The following is a 20,727-nucleotide window of genomic DNA, read 5'->3' as shown; positions in this document are numbered from 1 at the left end:
GGTTTTCAAGTTGGCACTACTTTTTTCGTAGATGGTCTTTTTGACAGCTGTCACTTGATTTATGCTCAGTTTGGTTTGCCATTTCATAATGAATAGACTTACACCTGAACAACGTTTGCAAATCGTGCAAATTTATTACGAAAATAATGGTTCGGTTCGCGCGACGCATCGAAGAAAATTTTGTTCAGCGATGAAGCTCACTTTTGGTTGAATGGGTATGTCAATAAGCAAAATTGTCGCATTTGGAGTGAACATAATCCACAAGCCATTGCTGAGACGCCGTTACATCCTCAAAAAGTCACTGTTTGGTGTGCTCTATGGGCAGAGGGAATCATTGGTCCATATTTCTTTAAAAATGAAGCCGGCCATAATGTTACAGTCAATGGAGAGCGCTATAGAGCCATGATTAATGACTTTTTCGTGCCTGAATTGGACGATGTTGATGTGGACGACCTTTGGTTCCAACAAGACGGCGCTACATGCCATACAGCCAACGCAACAATCGATTTAATGAAGGAAATTTTTGGTGACCGCATTATCTCGCGCCGTGGACCTGTGGCGTGGCCTCCAAGATCGTGCGATATAACACCGCTGGACTATTTCTTGTGGGGCTATGTGAAGTCGCTTGTCTACGCAGATAAGCCCGAGAGGATTGACGTCTTGGAAGAGAATATTCGGCGCGTTATTGCTGACATACGGCCCCAATTGCTGCAAAAAGTGGTCGAAAATTGGGCCTCTCGGCTGGAATTTATTCGAGCCAGCCGCGGCGGCCACTTGCACGAAATCATTTTTAAAACATAATGGCAAACCCTTATCTTTATAATAAAGCTAAATTCTTGGCCATAACATTAAATTATATACGTTTTATTTCATCTTGAAAACCTAACCTCTAAAAAAACACCCTTTAGAATTGAGCCCCTGTTTCTCTAATTGTGTCAGTTGATTGCTTTTCTCGTTTAGTTGCACTAATCGCTCTTGGCTTAAATATATTAACACTTATAAATGCAAAAAAAAGAATACAAAATTTGATTCTAATCTCAAAAGTATCTATCTTCTTCAACTGTTCTTATTTTGTTGTGAACCTTCAAATACGTCGTTATAACATTTGTAGGGGAAATACACAAAATGCATTTAGTTGCAGCGTTGCCAACTTTTTTTTCGCGGTTATCATGCCGTATACTGAATTAGAAATATTTTATATAAAATTTCTCTGCTGAAGGCCGTCATAACAAAGATGGGTTTGTGCATAAATACCATTGAGTTGGTTCGAGTTCGAAGCCCAATGTGGGCATGAAGTGTCAAATTAAAGAAAATTTGTTTTCTTATTGCGTTCGCCCAAATGTGGGCAAATGGCAAACCTTCAGGTGCATTTTGCTAAGAAAAACTTTACCCTGATATCATCTGCTATTTAAAATTGGCATAAAGCGGTAAACAACGTAAACTCGAATTCGAGGAGAACCACAGTTAAACACCTGACATAGTCATACCTCATCTAAAAACTTTCTATATATTTGTTATAGGGAAGAAAATTATAATAGAGAGTTTTCCAATAAGGGTTGATGAAATAGAGTAAAACAAACTGTGTGTGAGTTATTAGCCAAATCCTTTTTGCTTTTTTTGTTTTAAGGCCCTTATATGGAATATAATATCGTTCAAATGCCCGCAGCTTCGCACTAACACAGGCTCTCAACATCGACGACATGTTCCTCTTAGAAAACCCTTTAGTTTAGTGCCAACGAATGTCCTTATTTTTGTGACCGATACTACAGGTGCTTGTCCATATATGAAATTTACAGCTGCTTTTATTTGCATTTTCCCATCCATTCGCTCAATAATTTCACATTCAACAATGTTAAATCCCCTCCGCGTCTATTAAAATAATTATTTAAAAACAAAAAATAATTATTAGCCTTAATAAATGCAATTCGGTGAAAAGTTTTGGTTAGCCTGTGGTTGCATAACATATTTGACTTTGTTGGCTAATTTTAATATTCAACTCATGCCATTTTCAAATCAACATAAATGAAATACATTTATGATTGTAATAGAATTTGCGGTGTTTAACAAATTTCAGCTCTAATAAAATGTGTTCGGTGAATTTTCTGTTATGCATTAACTGAAGTTAGATGTATACTTCCTTATTACTACCCATAATGTTCATGACAATATGCAGTTATGGTACATATCTAAGTTGATGCCAAAACGCATGTACTGGGATATTTGTGTTTGTGGTCATTCGGATGCATTAGCGAAATTGGTTTGAATATTTTTAGTAAAATAGAAAATGCACAGCATATTTTAGAGCAATTATATTTATTTCTATATTTTATATGTATGCATTGTTGTTGTTGTTGTAGCAGCATAAACATTCCCCACGCAATGCTGCTGGAGTATAAATCCGGTTCGTCCCGGTATTGTCGAATCGACTGTTGTAATTTGCCTTTCCTTTTGTTTCTCGACCGCAAACACGGGTTACAAAACATTTCTTATCAATTGTTTAATTACGATTAATTAATTTAGAAAAAAGTCGCAACAAAAAGCTGATATACGGCATATTTGTTAATTTAAAAAAAAGAACGAAATAAGCACGTAACTGGTTTTATAAAGGTTTAATATGATGTTATGTGATGAATACTGGGACAAACGCACAAAAAGTATATCAAATTTTGTTTTCTTTTTTTTTTTGTAAATTGATGGCATTTTACGGAACTCAAGCTCTATGGACTTCGATTCTTTACAAAATTGTATCTCGATAAAATACAAATCAAAAGCCATTTGATACTTTGGTGAAAGACTCTTTGGTGCTTCCAGAATATCAGGCGGCGAACAATTAACATTATTCAGGCACATTAATGCACTTGCTCGAGAATATCTGCAGTGATGTAATGGTTCACATTGCTAAAAGGATAAGTCATTGCTCCATAGCGGAGTGCAATGAAAGAATTACATTTGTTTATTCCCTGGCTCGGGGTTCGTTGTAGACATGAATCATTAAATTATGTAAACATGCTTTTCAATAGCGGATGCATCTCGGCTGGTAATAGTGCACCTTTGCCAAGAAAAAGTGTCTCCTAAACACCATCTCACCATGTCTTTCGAAGGTGGCAATACCATGCTTCCGAGTGTATTTGTGCCATAAAAATGTTTCTCACAAGCAAATCGCATTTCAGAAGCGGCATAAAACTGTATTATTAGTCGGTTCTCATCTTCCCAACCCTGGTCTGATCATAATTCTTCACAAAATATGTGACTTTGAATTTCAACTCGAATAAAATGTGTTGGGTGAATTTTCTACTTCCCCCCCGAGAGGCTTTTCGCTTATTTTTCTTCATCCAATATATTGCATTTCATTACACGAGTAAACATAAAATTCATTAAAATCAGAAATCCATTATAATAAAAAGAATTTTATGTGTCTTCAATTGACGTAGATATCCAGGTTGCCTTCCATTGTTTTGGAGATCTTCCCGGTGCACGTCTTCCATTTGGTTCAGAATTTCTAGCAATCCTTATTATTCGATCACTGGGTGCTCTTGTTCTATGGTCATTCCAAGCTCGTCTTCTAGTCCTTAGAAGTTTAAAAATGTCAGTTTCTTTTGTCCTTCTTTATTGCTTCATTTATTACGCAATCTGGACCATTTTCTCCTGCGTTGGTAAAATTTACATTTCTGGATGGCGTAGTATTTGTTTTGTTGTACATTTTCAGCTCGCGCCTCTACACCATACGTTAAAATGGTGTGTATTGTTCTTTTCGTAGGACCAATGTTTTCTCCTGTCCCTGTCAGTCGTTTTATAACAAATTCATCATACCTTAACTTTCATGCATTTGGTCAACTATTGTTCACAAGAACGGTTCCATGTCAAGTTATCTAAGTATGCATTTTGGATATTTGTTAAATTCTTAAAAAAGTTAGTTTGTTTGTAGACTTGTAAACCGAAAATAGTTTGCAAAAAATTAATAGTTTAAGATTTAATCAATACTCAAAATTAGGGTATAGAGTTTTTTGAACTGAAATATCCTGGGTTCGTTTTAGGATAAAACATACTTAAAAAATTATTTGAAAAAAGTTAATTTTTTTAACATGTTAACATATTATTACTATATTATACCACCGAAGGCCAATGCAGCCAGTGAGTTAAAATTGTTAGTGCAATATTTTACATTTTTCTAATAAATAAAAATAATATATTATACATATAAAAAAGTAATAAAAATATTAAAAGTAGATATTAACTATATTGATTTTGGATATCTGCAGTAAATTCAATATTAGCCGATTTAAGTAGATGCATTGGTCCCTGTGATATTTTTTTCTTTTTAGAGTATAAATTAAGCACATCCCGTAGATCTATCTAACCAGTTACTGGCAGTCACTACAATGCTATTTTCGGCAGGATAAAAACTTTTTTTTAATTAATAATACTTTATGGTGCGTGACTTCCATTCAGTAGTGGCCGGTTTCGAAACCGTTCTGTGGACTCAGAACAACGAGATGATAGAAGAGGTTTTTGTTTCAATTGCGGTCGCCCCTCGGCAGGCAATGTCAAACCTTCCTTCATTCGGCAGCGGCCTAAAATTGTAGGTCCATCCATTTGTGGAACAACATTAATTGGAGGAGGCGCTCGGCCAAACACCTAACAGAGGTTTACGCGCCAGTTATCGCCAATATATAATATTTTATGCAAAGATGGATAAATATTTACTTTACAGTTATTTGGAACAAATCTAAATGATAAGAAATTAGATGTTAAATATATTGTAATATAAGTGATATTACTCCATCTGTAGACATTGTTTCAGACATACCTCTCTCTAAGTCTTTCCCTGGTGATGGTTCTTCTTCTCTCTCAGTATGAGTTGCGCAAAAAACTTTTTCTAATGAATAATTCGCAACTATATTTTCTACTTTATTTTGCTGACTCCTAAACAAGATTAACTAAAGCTTAATGACGACTTGCCAACTTCTGAGATTCCAGGTTTTGAATCTTCAGCATCAATAGCAGGTAGATTGTTTTCAAGCCAAGTTGTGTTCTTTAGTTGTTTGGCTTTCAAATTTCCGAATCCAGCAATTTAACACATTCTGCTCTGCGTAAATTTTTAGACTCAAACCATTCTTCAGACAACCCCAAGTGCATAATTGTAGACGTCTTTAAATATAAAATGTTCGGGACAGGTTAGGTTAGGTTTTTGTGGCAGTCGGTTTAGACTCACAACCCACTTAGTCCGGGTAGGTCCGTTGTGGTGCCACTGCGTAACAAGGTAACCTTAGTGTTCATTTATCGTGGAACTATTTAGACGCTCGTGGGATAGGTTTTATCCCAACAACGGATAGTTTCGTAAGAGAGTCAAAATAGTATGTTCCTAACATCCTTGCTCTACTACTAGCTAAGGCTGGATAATTACACATGAAGTGTTCTACTGTTTCTTCCTCTTCCACGTCTCGACAAGTTCTGCCGTTCTGGATAACGGGGACTCGCGACAAAACGATAGCATCTCAAAATTTTTTTGTGTGTTTTTTTTATGCTCAATTATTTTTTTATAAAAGTGTATAACAAAATATAAATTAAAATTAAAAATTGTATGCAAAAAAATTCCATACATTTGTTATATAGAGAAAATGCGCAATATCGCCAAGGAAGTAAATTATACAAAATGAACGGGATTTTCTAGTAACTTAAAACTTTCACTCCATTGTACTAAAATTTTATAAGCTATAAAACTGAACATCAAGAATGTTTATAGAAATTTTAGTTAAAACCAGAGCAATTGTGAAAAAAAGTTTTTGGAATTTTTCGAATTTTTGTAAAAGTTTGAGACTTGATCAAAATGTTCTCAGAATATCTTCACAAAATTCAAAATACAAATTTATTCCTCAAAAGTGGTATAATCGCCTTCAAAGTATTATCAACTGCAACGTATTTATCTGGCATAATTCAGCTTTCGAAACATTTTTGGTATAACCTCCAGGGCCGCCTTCGATTATTCCATTATTTCCTTTCAGCTGTTAAAACACGTTCCCTGCAGTGACTTTTTGACTCAATCGAATAGAAAAAATCCCACGTAGACATATCAAGGGGATTCGATGGTTGTTGGATGGTATTCGTTTCGTTCTTAGTCACGGGCAATGATGGCGCTGCGCGTTATCATGGTTCAAAATCCACGAATTGTTTTCCCACAAATCCTTTCTTTTTCGACGAAGTGCTTCACGTAAACGTCTCATAACACACAAAAAATAGTCCTTTTATTTGTCTGCCATTCTGTCAAAAATTCGTGGTGTAATTCATAAAAATGCTGTAATTCATAAAAACCATGAGCATCCCTTTCTTTTTTGACTGAAAACAACGTGCTTTTTTTTGGTCGTGGTTCATTCGGAGCTCTCCACTCACTCGCCGGATGTATGAATTACGTGTCGTACTCATAAGCGCATGTTTCGCGTCCAATAATGATGCGGGTGACTAATGTTGGGTCAGAATCAGCACTGAAAATCTTTTCATTCAGTTCCTTTGGGATCAACTTTGCAGCAACACAGCGCAAACCCAAGTCCCGAACGGATCCATAAGCGATGGATTATTATTAATTTGCTGTTATTGATCAACTTTTCTTTCACTTTATTTATGTTTAAATCAGTTTTCTATATTGACGATTTTCGAGTTTACCTCGTCATCCTCGATGGGCTCACGATCTCCTCTGAAGTGTTCATGTCACTCGTAAATGTTTTCTTTAGAGTATCATTACCGAAACAGTTTCTCAAAATGTCTAAGATTTTCGCACAATTGAATACATTTTTATCGCAAAATGTAATCCATTTTTTAAATTGTAAAAAATTGAAAACATATGCAGAGGTAAATTAACTCAAGACGGCGTAAGTTTTACTGATGTGAAGCAGTGGTTATTGGTAGGAATGTTAATCACAGATGTGGCAATATAACAAATCAAGAACAGAACTCAAACCAGTTGACTTAAAGCGTCACTAGGCGGTTGTTCCGGGAACTTGTTGATAAAAGTAGTATTTATGAAATCTAACTTGATTTTTTTCGAGCGCCATTCTCGTTATTTAATTGCCTCTCTTCGAATGTATAAACATCATTTTATTTAAATCCATACAAAATCAAAAAAATCATGCTTGATCATTCATAACTAATACATTTATTAAAGTGCTGGTATTATCTTAACCTGGTTCTGGTGGGACGATTGGTACAAAGCTTGAGTTACAGTCAATACACATATTTTTCACAACCACTCACGCATACAAACATATGTTTCTGTACTGGAATGCATACGCACACACATACACACATAGCGCTTGCAATGATGTACTTTGTTTATCTACAAGTCGTGCTTATACCAAAATCCCACGTTTATTTCTCTTGTCTATATGTATGTATGTCGATTTGATGTGTTGCTCATATCCTAATTGGAATCAATCAACGAACGAAACACAATCGATGAAAACACAAATCAACACTTGACTTGGATACTGGGAATAGATACAACCGCAACCAGTATCGGAGGAGCCCGTGAAGTTTGTACATGTACTAAATCCCGGGGAGCGGGAGTACCTCTCGCCCAACTTGATTGGTGTGCAAAATATCGCCATGACGTTCCTGCCACTCTCGATTAACTTCGTCAACATAATTGATGCGTTTCGCGAAATAGTCGATGGCGTGCGCTATGAGATACTTTTAAATGCCATTGATACGAAGGCAAAAGATGCCGATGTGATATGTCGCCTGGTGATTATTGAAAAGCCTTGGTTGCGTACCGAATGGGGTGATAAGGTGCGCGAGTTGCGTACTTCCAATTGCACGAGCGAGGAAGACAATCTAACCGATCCGGCGATGCGCAGCAAAGCTTTAAACGATAAGTACACTACAAATGCGCTCTTCAATGGCGGTACACGAAATGAGCTAACCGATGATGAAATGTCCAAATTAGAATCACAAATTCTACCGATGCCATTCTCTACGAATGGGCAGAAACGGCGTGATACACCGACGAGGCCCACTTCTACTTCAACAACGACCACAACGACAACCGCAAGAACCACTGCAGCGACAACAACGACAGAGCAATTTAATGATGAAGCGACGGATCGAAATGAGGATGCGACGTCAGCGCCAGCGGCGGTTGGTGTGAATGATGAAGATGCAGAGTCCACGTCACCATTGCCAGTACTCACACAAGACGAGTTGAAGTGGTTGGATGATTTTCTATCGGTGGGTGCAGTTAGCTTTGAGCATACACAACGTGAAAGACAGGAAGCAGTGGAGCAGACAGTGAGCGGCAATAATGATAATGATGCTGCTGGTGAGAGTGCTGCGAATAATTATGTGCAGCAACAGCAAGAGCAACAACAGCAGCAGCAGCTGGCGACGGAACAGACGCCGGAGGAGGGAGATGGAGAGGTGGCAACAGCTGATACGTCGGCGCCAGATCAGGTAAATTACGCGCCCACAAAAATCAATGCACCACTTGCCCGCTGTCGCACACGAAAAATCACGCAGTGACAGCGGTGTCAACGGGGCTGAAACAGCATTGAAATTGCATTAATTAAAATTTTACTAGTCAGTGCACTCACACATATTCACCTGCCTCTATTTATTGTATGCACGTTAACTTTGTCCTCCTTGTCCTTTGGTCGTTACTGGCATACTGGCATACAAGAAGTGGGCGCATTTGTATATTTATGTGTGTAGTATGTGGGTATTACTTGTGTGACTGCTGTATTATCAATTTTTGGCAACGCCGCCAAATTTTATATTATATTTTCAATTATAAAATTATCAGCCTTCCTTCACAAAATTGCTGTTAATATTGTGTGGTTATAAGTCGGCATTTTATTACTGTTTTTGTTTTTGTTTGTATGCTATTTACAGCATAACATTGCTTTCCACTGGTTTTTAATGTTTATGCCCTTCCGGTACATTTATGTTTTCATCTGTATATATGTGCCTGTTTTACGAAAGTGTAAACCCAAACCTTTGCTTCATTTAATGAAATCATCGCACATTTGTTCTTTTTCCCCTTCCCCTCAGTACTCTGCAAATGCAATGTCGTTTGCCACAAAATCAACCAACAAAGCGATGTCGCGCGCTTCACAATCACCACCCTATCCTTCGATTTTCCCCGCAGTTTTAATTACTGTGACGCATACGTGGTTTAAGCCGCCCCGATCCCCTACAATCCCTGGCATTTAACGACTATTCGCATTTTGTGTTCTAACGCTTATGGTAGACTGCTGAAAATGCATCGTTTAGGCCTTTATTGCCGTGGTACACACGCTACTGTGTTTAAAAATGCAATGAAACAAGTCAAAATTATTCAATAACCTCTGGAGATGGCGGATCCTCTATAACATTCATTGATTTACTGGAAACGGTTATCACTATTAGAACAAAATTTGGAATTGTATTATTAAAAAATGCATAAAATTATTTGGTGGTTCACAAGATGTCCTAAGTGTTGTATTGTCTTACGTCGTAAAGTTTTTTAACGGTTAAAAAATTGTTTAGAGGAAATTGAACCCACAGCCAACTATTTTTTTAACTGAGCGAAAATTCATAATATGGTTTGCACGATACCTTATGAACCACCTACATACTAAGTTGTCCACTTTATTATTCAGTATAGTCTCCCTGAACATCAATACACTTGTTCCCACGAGATTCCAATTTACGAATTCCATTCCTGAAGTGAGAATCTGGAAGAGGTGCAAAATAGTCTTTTTTTCATTCGGCCGGTCTAAAAGGTTACAATAATATTCAGATTTATTGTTTTACCAGTTTGCAAGTAATCCACAAACAAACTTCTTTTCATATCCCAAAAAACTGATGCTAACACCTTCTTGGCAGATTTCTGGATAGATTTCTTCTCCTTTCGGAGCCGAAGATGTGGGTTCACATCGCTATTTAACCTTTTATTTTGATTTATGATCATGGTGATAGACACAAGTCTCATCCATAGTCATTAATCGAGGCACAAAATCCACTTTCGAATGTGGTTTTGTTCCATTGTTAGCGAATGCGGCACCCATTGTACACATAATGCCTAATGCTTCTACTAAATCTCATTCAGTCACTCGACGATTTTCCAATGCGATGCCCCGTATTTCTCCACGATTTCTGGTGTTGTAGCATTTTTGGACGTCAGCATCCAATTTTTCTACTGTACTAAATGAAAGCGAAAAGTCCTTATACGCTTTTAGTATTCGTTCATAAATTTCCTTTGCTTTTAAAACTACGAAAAATAAAAATTTTATCTCTGCACCATACTTGATTTTGCTAGTGGAGAAAATACTGTGACACGTCGATACTAAATGGCTTGTAAACAAAGAATGAATTGACAGATTGAAACGAAGCTTCACATACCTTCTTGGAATGAAGTCTTTTTGTTAACATTATTCATAATTTTTTTTAAATATATATTTGTTCCTAATTATTTGCCAGACTACACTATTTTTCAAACTACTGTGAGTGGGCATACCCGCATCCACAATACACCCCTCCATAGTTTTGCACTTGCAATTTAATTTTAATGCCATGTCGTTATAGGCTTTGTTTCTATCGTGAAAAAGCCGACGTTACGAGTACATATCCTGTCGTACTTTGCAAAATACACATAATTGTGCACACATACTAGTTTATTTGACTGTTGTTTGTTATTATGTTAAAATATGCACTTCTGCTGGTTCTAAATTCGCACAAACGTGCAAGCATTAAAGACGATATAAACTTTTTACGATTTTGTTTATAGTTAAAGTGCTAATGCACTTGGTTTCTTGGGGGGAAATTGTGTTTGATGAATTTTTTTTCCGGATAATTCTTGTTTTGATCGGCTGAAATTATTAGTTTTATTTTTTAGAAAATCAGTTCTAAAGCAGCCAATAAATGATCTCAAATGCACTAAATGAATACGAAAAAGATGTTTCCGGAGGCGAGGTATAGACCATTTTGTAGAAAAATAATCAGTGCCTGAGGGTGACAGTACTCTATCATATACTATTAGGTTACTCACATAGTCTCGTAAAGTTATAACTCATAAAGCAAGGTCTTAAGAAATTACCATAGTAGTTGTTTAATTTTGTTGTTATAAATCACTAAATTTGTACCTGCTCACGAAATTTTTGCATTACACAGCACAGAAGCAAAATTGAAGTAAGCGGAAATTAGGGGAGCAGCACATAACACTCTGAGTTGCAATCGTTTATAAGTATTTGGGTATTCACAAGGCTGTCATATCATTGTATTTCGTAAACTTTAACACCTAAAATTATATAGTATTAAGGGTGTTCGCAAGGTACTTTTCAAATCGTATTGTGAATTTACACAGTGTTAAATATTAGTTTTGGTTTCAATTCCTGTTATCATTTATTTAGCCGTTAAAAGCTTTGCGATGTAAGACGTGTTGTATTGCCTTGCGAACCACCTACCTATGTAGTCATGGTTTTATGAAGTTCACACATGTTATGTTCACACCACCCGGAGGCTTAACATCTACAAAAAAGTCTAACGTCGTCTAATCGAAGCTAGTTTAAAACTTGGAAGATAGTTAAGGACTTGCTTGACTTTGAAAAAATATAAAAATTTATTTCTTGAATTTAATTTTAGGTTCTTAACGCAATGTTAATACTGGACTGACTGCCAACATATCTGACAGTCATATTTATACTTACATCTTATACTACATCTTACTGTTTTAGGTACACGGGTTGTATACTCGTTTCTTTGTTTGCTGTTGAGGAAAAACATGTGTATCTCTTGTTATTCTTAAAATACATATCTTTTGGTTTTCTTAAAATATGTTTGGATTTGTTCAGCCCTGCATGGGTATACTTAGAATTTGCTTAACTATTTTTATTTATTATTTGTGAATGAAATCATTCCTTAACTAGCTCCGAGGCAGCTGATTGACATCACAGAAACGGCTGATTAAACGATTGCCCGCAAAAAGATCGATTGTTGTAACCGAAGATCGTCCAATTTAAATTTCCGGCCACAAAAACTCGTTTATTATCATGCCTCTGTAGCGCTTACCGTGGACAAAAATTGCGTTTCTAGCAGAGTTTTCAAAGAAAAATGGTCCAATGATGTCACCGCTCTAACATTCGCATCATACTGTCTACTGAAAATGCATTGGCTTCTCGACGTTCACGTGCGTCCAATCCCCAGATGTAACGGGTTTGCTTATTAAAATAGTTGATCAGCTGAAAATGCGCTTCGTCAGAAAAGATCATTTGACTTTTTTTAATAAACGCACTATTTAGGCTACTCTTTGACTTTGGAAATAAGTTTGCAATAATTCCCAACGTTGTTGAAGCGTAAAGCTGTTCATTTTATTGTCCGTTGATATGAGATGTTGTTTTAAAATGAAACATGTAACAATTTAGATTCTTTCAGTTTCGCCTTTTTTTATTTAAAAGCAATATTCTCAATAGAACGTCCAGTTTTTGGTCTGGCTTTTTCTATCCTTGATAGAGCCAGTTTCTTAAAAAAATTTTACCAACCTTTCTCGATTTGTTGATTATTTCCATCAAAAAAATCACGAATTTCGCGTTATGTTGCTCTTAAAGATCGACTATTTTTATAATAAGTTTCAAAAATTTATACACGTTGTTATATAGTAGTTATAGTAGTGTTATCGGCAACTTTTTCAATTGACGATAACCTTTTGTTGCTTGGAAATTGGTGGTGATTTCAATATTTTTCAATGGGCCTAGGTTAGCTAGCGCCTGTTAAGTGGTCACGTACCTATCTGTCTATAAAATTGGCACCTTCATAATTTCTTAGGAATGTTGTAGTGGATATACATATGTACAATCCGCGGAAGTTTCAGCACATCTTCCTCTCGAATGCATGCCATAGCGAGAAAAAGGAGTAGACATTTCGGCCTGGTACGGCCGAAACCTCCGATGGTTAGGCTGAGGGTACAAAAGGCTTTAAGATCGAAGTCGGGGGAGTCATTTCATTTCATTAAATAATACTGAGAAAATGTATATTTTGAGTTAACGCATATTTACTTATCAATACCTACAATACCCTATGAACCAAAAGTACCACGCACATTTTTTTCTTTTGTTGGCGGGCCAGACAGTAAATAAAGAATATTATTTATCCGTTTTGAAGCGATTGAGAGATGCTGTACGTCGAAAACGGCAGGAAATGTGGGCAGACAATTCTTGGATTTTGTATGATTGTATGAATTGTGCTGGTTTATTTGACCAAACACCAAGTAAATACCATCGTGCAAGCACCGTATTCACCTGATATAGCCCCGTGCGACTTCTTTTTCTTTCCCAAGTTGAAGTTACCACTTCGTGGAAGGAGATTTTAGTCGATAGAGGAAATCAAAGAGAATGCAATGAAGGAGCTGAAGGCCATCCCTTCGACGGCCTACCAGGGCTGCATGGAGGGCTGGGTTAAACGTTGGCACATGTGTGTTGCTTCAGACGGGTCATATTTTGAAGGAGATAAAATAAATTTGCCTGAAATTTAACTCTGTTTTGTTTTATTTAAACTTTCCTGGTACTTTCTGATCATAGGGTATAGGGATCTCTCCTCTTTCCTTAAAACATCCTCTACGAATCTTCCATTATTCGAAACAGTGGAGCAATTTTTCTCTCAGCTTCGTCAAAATCGCAAGGCTGAAGATCTGGCGAAAAAAGCGGATGTTCTCACATTGTTACGCTGTACTTGGGTAGAATCCACCTAGTAATGTTGACTAATAGTTTGACCTTCGAAGCCCATGAAGGTGCACATTTCCATGAATATTTCCATGAAAAAATCATCATTGCATGAATAATTTCGTTGAAGGGCGACCCGGTGTGAATCATTTTCAAACATTCATTTTGTCGGCGATCTTGACTCAATCCAATTTGTAAGCCACTTAAAAACCACGTACTAGCGATAAACATTTTAAGTCATACACTTCATTTAATAAGTTATGCGAAACTTCAGAAGAATTCGTTCGCTATGGCACAGAATATTTTTCGGCTAAAACAAAAACAAAAGTTATGTGAACAAAGACTTATGGCTGATTTATTTGTCAAAACGAGAGCTTCTGTATACGAATGGGCAAATTTAACACTAAACAGCTGGCGATCACCGGCGTCTGACGCATTCGTACTTATTGTATAGCAGCGCCAATGCCGTTATTTAATATGCCCAAGGGGGCCCAGATATCACCTATATTGTAATTAGTTATGTTTGAAGAATGAGTAGTTGGGCATGTGGCGTCCCTATTACAGGTTAAAGATTGTACTAACTTTTTTCCTAACTGTTAGTCGCTGGTTTGTAAATATTTTTCCATAATATTGTTTTAGTTTTCCAGCAACTTCCCTTTGGCGGTAACTCCCATCAGACAGTCTAAGTTTAAAATTCTGTATACCATATTTTACATATTTATACAGCATTTCGAAATCACAGACAATGTAAAAGTTCTGTGAATATGAACCCGAGGGCATTATTTAAGAGTATTCGGTTTACTTGATTACAGGGTACGGCACTCGAAGTGTAACCAACTTCAGAGCGCTCATTATTTGACTAAATAACAGTCCAGAGAATTGTTTACACGCGCACGGAAGCATTTGGCCGAGAGTAAACGCGAAAAAGAAAATCAGTAATGAATTTCAAACGTAATAGTGTGATTGCATTATATTTGGCTTGAAAATCACAACCAGTGATTGTTTGTGAGCTCGAGCAGCTTAAAGTAAATAAAGTTTTTGTTTATCGCACCATTACTCGTTACACGTTACAATGATAGCATCATTTCGCGATGGAGGTGGTCATCAAAAGACTGCAATGACACGTGAAATGATTCAAAAAGTGAAGAAGCGACTTGAGCGAAATTCCCGAGAAGTGCTAATCGAATGAACTGAAAATATCTGACCATAGCTCCGCCGCATACTGAAAAATGATCTCGAAGTCAAGCCTTACAAGATCCAAAAGGCGCATGCTCTGCCACCAAAGCAGCAAGAAGTCAGACTTGAGAGAACGAAGGAGTTGCTTCGCTTGGCCGAAAGCAGTCAATTTCCGAAAATTTTTCTAATTGAGCAATTCCCAAAATGATAGAGTTTATTTGACCGACCGTTCATGCGAGAATTTGAGTCATCGATTGGCCACCAGGAATCAGCACCCGCCACAGGTAATGGTTTTGGGCCGCTGTCCAATCGATGGGCGCTCTCCAATCGCTTTCATCGAGCCTGGCGTCAAGGTAAATGCGAAATATTATCGGGAAATTATTCTGGAGGTTGCTTTGAAGCCGTGGGCAGACAAAAATTTTGGTGGGAGACCATGGACGTTTCAACAGGACTCGGCACCGTTTCACAAAGCTCGAGTGAACCAAGAATGGCTCAAAAACACCGTTACGGACTTCATAACGCCCACATAATGGCTCTGAAATTCACTACACGCGTATCCGATGGATTATTTTCTTTAGGCCATTTTGGAGAGCAAGTTCCGAACTAAAAGATTCACCAGCCTCGGGGTGCTGAAAAAAGATATTGTCCCCAGTGGGCCAAAATACCTGCAAGTCACATTCGGGTAGTTGGGATTCGTTTCGGGACCGTCCCAAGGCCATAGTCAAGGTAAAAGGTGGTCATATCGAGCAAAAGTAAATTGATTCTTAATTTTGTATTATTTTCACACCTTTTTTACTTTGAATTGAATAAAAGTGATTTTCCATACTAAAGGTGGGGCCTTTTTAATTGGTTACACTTCGAGTGCCGGACCCTGTAGAGGCAATAATTTTTATGGAATAAAATGGTTACTAAAGTAATCGTATGTGATCTAGGGATCCAAGGTTTTCTGATAATTCAAGTGAAGATTGTACTGACTTGGGCAACAATTTGAACAAAAATTCTTTAATTCGAGTCATTAAAACGGTCTGGTCTGAAATTTCATTAGGTTATCTGGAGAATTTATACAAATCCATTCATCAACTTATTTATTTATTTATAAACAAGGTTGCAGCACAAACTATTTATTAAGCTTTAAATAAAAAGCGTAACTTCCTATATTTGTTAATATATAATTTTTTCTTATTTGGTTAGTACCTCTATTCAAGTGAACTAATAAATTCCGCACAGTATTTCTGCTGCTGAAGTTTCACTGCTGCGAAATACCGTTAGATAATAGGACTATGTTTAAGTTCGTGCGGTTTTTTTTTCGAAATTTGAAACTTTATTGACGTAAAATGGTTACAAATTTAATATTCAAAGTATTGTCCATCGCTTACTACTACTTTTTCCCATCTTTCTGGCAATTCACGGATTCCCTTTGTGAAAAATTCGGTCGGTTTTGCCGCAATCCACGAATCGATCCATTTTTTGACTTCATCGTAATTACGGAAGTGCTGGTCAGCCAGGCCATGTTGCATCGATCGGAAGAGATAGTAATCGGATGGCGCAAGGTCTGGACTATACGGCGGGGGGGGGGGGGGGTAGGACATCCCATTTGAGCGTTTCTAAGTATGTTTTGACCACTTGTGCAACATGTGGCCGAGCATTGTCATGTTGCAAAATAACTTTGTCGTGTCTATCGGCGTATTGCGGCCGTTTTTCTCGCAGTGCTCGGCTCAAACGCATCAATTGTCGTCGGTAGACATCCCCCGTAATCGTTTCATTCGGTTTCAGTAGCTCATAATACACAACACCCAGCTGGTCCCACCAGATACACAGCATAACCTTCAGGCCATGAATATTCTGCGCCGACGTCGATGTTGAAGCATGGCCAGGGTATCCATACGTTGCCCGACGTTTTGGATTGTCGTAATGGACCCACTTTTCATCGCCAGTCACAATTCTATGCAAAAAACCCTTTCTTTTGTGCCGTTGAAGCAGTTGTTCGCATGCCATAAAACGGCGTTCAACGTCTCTTGGCTTCAATTCATACGGCACCCAATGGCCTACCTTTCGGATCATTCCCATGGCTTTTAAACGTTTGGAAATGGTTGATTGATCAACTCCCAAAGTTTTTGCAACCTCTTCTTGCGTTTGAGCCGGATCTTGATCGAGCAATTCCTCCAATTCGGTATCCATGAACTTTGGCGGCGCACCCTCGCGTTCTTCGTCTTCCAAGCCAAAATCACCACTTTTAAAGCGTGCAAACCACTTCTGGCACGTTCGCTCAGCTAGAGCATGCTCACCATAAACTTCCACCAAGATACGATGACTTTCGGCTGCTTTTTTCTTCATATTAAAATAATGAAGAAGAATTCCCCGCAAAAACACATTATTTGGCACGAAATTCGACATTTTCAAGTGTGGTAAAAATATTGTTGTTTACGCTTCAAATAAAAAACTTATACTGACGTTTGTGCCTTACGACAGTAGCTCTCCAATGAATGTTTGGAAATGTGGATCGATGGAATAATAATCAAGTTACGCCATCTGTTGTAAAACCGCACGAACTTATCGATAGACCTATTAGAAAACTATTTTGATGCATTTTTATTTTCGAAGAAGTACCTGCATCAAGATCAAATACGGTTGTTTCAACCAGTCAACTGTGTTTGACGAGTATACTCGTCATGACAAAAAACTAGTTACGTGGGGTATTTAAATTGTAATTGTTGTAAAATTAATGAATCATATTCTTAAATTTCAAGAGGTTTAGAATAATTTAAGACCATGCCGGAATAAAGCAAAAAAATAATAATATGAAAAAATAAATACTTGTACATATATGAAATAAATAATATGCGCTTGGAGGCCATACTCGTCATCGTTTGATTTTCGCGACACAAATTTGTGCACTTTGTAAATGGAGCGACACAGTTAACTAGTCAATAACCATTTGCTTCTATAAAAATTGTCTCTAATCAAATGAACCGGACTGTACTCTCTTATGTTCACGTGTTGAAATTTGTTCGACTTTTTTAAATCTCAAAAAAATAAACAGTGTCAAAAATAGTCGTAAGACAGCCTTTCATTTAGTTATATATCCCTTCATTTTGCTTATAAATAAAAAATACATAAATTTATAGCTTGGTTTAATTTTGTAATAATCTAGAATAAATTTTATTTTAATATCTCTGTACTGACCTGTATTCGATCAAGTTTTGTTGATACATTTTGTTTATTTTTATCAAAAGTTAACCAACATGTTCTTTTTCTAACATGATTTTTACCTTCGAATAATTTTTAGGCCAAAAAGTCATCTAAGCGAACTCTATGTTGTGCAAGTATTGTTACTGTCGCATTGTGCTAATTTTTTGGAGAAATAACTGAACCAGTCATTGTCTCATTTACACATTGTTGTGTACGCTAAGTTGCCGTGCCAGTTTCTGTTTACATTAATTCATTTTTAGCTTTACTTGACTGTTTCTGTGTTTGTTACCTTCCGAATGCCCATAAGTAGGTGTACATAGTATTATAGTATATTAGGGGTGTCCGACCCTAAAAGGCTGCTGTTATTCTACCGGAATTATAAAATTTATTATATTCTAAGATTCCGCCAAAGTATTTCGGAAGTATATTAAGTTTTCTCAGAACTGACCGATTTAAAAAGAGCTTCAAAAATCGAGTTTTTTATATACAGTAGGTTCTGTTTTTATGCGGCTTTTTTTTATGTGGTTTTGAAATAGTGCGGTTTTTTTTTAAATTACAAAATGCATGTCGACCTATCGGGAATTGTACATATAAACAAGATTCTAAACCAGCTAAGCAAAACTCATCACAGATTACATCAAAAATGCAAACCCTACAAGTATGGAACCGCCTGCATAACTATCTAGATCAGACGTGTACATTTCCTCAAGTGACGAAAGTGATTTTACGCCAAATCCTAAACGAACGCGCAACATGTGGGTATTGTATTGTCTGATTTTATTTCTGACTTAAATTTATTTTTCGATTCTGACGTTTCTTAAATAAAGATATAATTTTCAAAAATACAATATTTTGTTTATGCGATTTTATTTAATTATTTCAGATTCATGCGGTCTATGGAACGTATCTATAGTTATAATATGGGACTAGTGCCCTTTTTTATGCGATTTTATTACATTATTTCAGATTTATGCGGTTTTAGCACTTTTGAAACGTATCTATAGTTTTACTATAGAACTAGTAGCTTTTTTTATGCTGTTTTTTATGCTGTTTCTTGCGGAACGTATCTACCGCATAAAAACAGAACCTACTGTATTAATATATATAAAATTATTTTTTCCAAAAACTCACCTCTGATGATAAAACTGTTTGAGTTCAAAATATGTATCTGCATAAAAATGTTAAAAAAAAAATAAATAATGAGAGTTTTAGAGTTACTTTCAATCGGTCCACATCACGTAAATCTTAATATTTTTCCGAAATGGTCCGATTGGCATAAATTTTAAACTGCGAAATTAAAAGTCTGTTGAGTTCATTTTGCATATGTATGTCTGATTACCCGGAAATTAACACGACTTACGAAAAATTAGCAGTCCGTTGAATTTTGATTTTGCCGAAAGTTTTGCTAAGTTACATTTAATATGCAGTGATACCCGTAGATGATATTGTATTAATAAATATAAGAAAATTGTGATTGTAAGATGATTATTTTTTAAGAAATACTGATTATTACATGTGATTGAATGCAACCCATAATCGGGCTTATGTTTTTTAAGTTACGCGAAGTTGTGCGACGTATACTTAATCAGACCTTCAGTCTTAATCATATAAATTTTATACATAATTTCGATGGAAAACAGTACCAGTTTTTTTATGTGGAAGGTGATGCAACCTAATATACATACCTATACTCATATATATGCACATACCTACATATGTATTATGAATACCTGTTCGGCTACAGAGCACTTTCGGTTTTCGCGCCTAATCAAAATCAAGAGTTGTCACGAAAACTAAACTTTTTGCTATGAAAAAATATATAATAAATAAGATAAACATAATAAATTTCTAAAATTTAATGAAAAATTAAAAAAAATTTAGATTCGAAATGGTCAGTGTTTTTTTGAATATTACACCTACAACTTTGCTTCCACCGTAATTACATATTTCGAGATACACTTCGCGCCTACCAACACAACCAGCTATTGAGAAGAGGAGAAGGATATTTTTTTTATTGCCGATTCTTATTAATTTTTTTGAAATGTTGTACAATGACACCTTAAACCTAAGTTGAAGACTATCATTCGGAAGTACTTAGGTTCGAATCTCCGTGCATGAAACACCAAAATGATAAAAAAGTTTTTCTAATTGCGGTCGCCCTTCGCCATGAAAACATCTGCCATTCGGATTCGGCTTAAAACTGTAGGAACAACTTCGAGACGCACACAACAAATAGGAAGAGGAGCTCGACCAAATACCCAAAAAGGGTGTAATACTAATAAACAATTTTCATTTGATAATTTAACTTATTTTAGGAAGTGTTTTACAATATAATCTCTACTCGCTCTCTACCGGATCTGCTACGTATTTGAGAAAAATTCAGCTGAAGCTGGATGCTGTATCGTTGACATGATTTTTTAGTTGTTTCTTGTGAGCTATGGCAAATTTATGAAGCAAATTATAAACATATTCTCATTTCCTTTCATTTTATTTTTCCCATTATTTCTATCAGAAAAACTCTCTGCATCTAAAGGGTGATTTTTTAAGAGCTACAGGAAAGTTTTTCAAAAAAATACACGTAAAATTCAGAAAAATGCATGAAATTTTTATTCAAATCGATAGTACAGTCCATATAATTTAATGTTTGAAGGTTATTTCATGCAAATGTTGACGGCAACTGCCC

At 36.4% G+C, this 20,727-nt stretch overlaps 1 protein-coding gene across 2 annotated transcripts in view; it reads left to right on the top strand.

Annotated features, from left to right (window-relative positions):
- LOC129253424 (putative cysteine proteinase CG12163) overlaps positions 1 to 20,727 on the top strand; it is a 68,244-nt gene that overhangs the window by 28,019 nt on the left and 19,498 nt on the right. Inside the window, exon 2 of one of the 2 annotated variants that reach the window (XM_054891788.1) lies at positions 7,489 to 8,439. The exons of the other annotated variant lie outside the window; for it this stretch is intronic. Within the exon in view, the coding sequence (XP_054747763.1) occupies positions 7,489 to 8,439 (951 nt within the window). The remainder of the gene's footprint in view (positions 1 to 7,488; positions 8,440 to 20,727) is intronic. 2 annotated transcript variants of the gene reach the window in all.

The sequence above is a fragment of the Anastrepha obliqua genome, chromosome 1 (genome assembly GCF_027943255.1).
Source record: "Anastrepha obliqua isolate idAnaObli1 chromosome 1, idAnaObli1_1.0, whole genome shotgun sequence".
NCBI classification, from domain to species: Eukaryota; Metazoa; Arthropoda; class Insecta; order Diptera; family Tephritidae; genus Anastrepha; species Anastrepha obliqua.
This window is presented reverse-complemented; position numbering and strand designations above follow the sequence as displayed.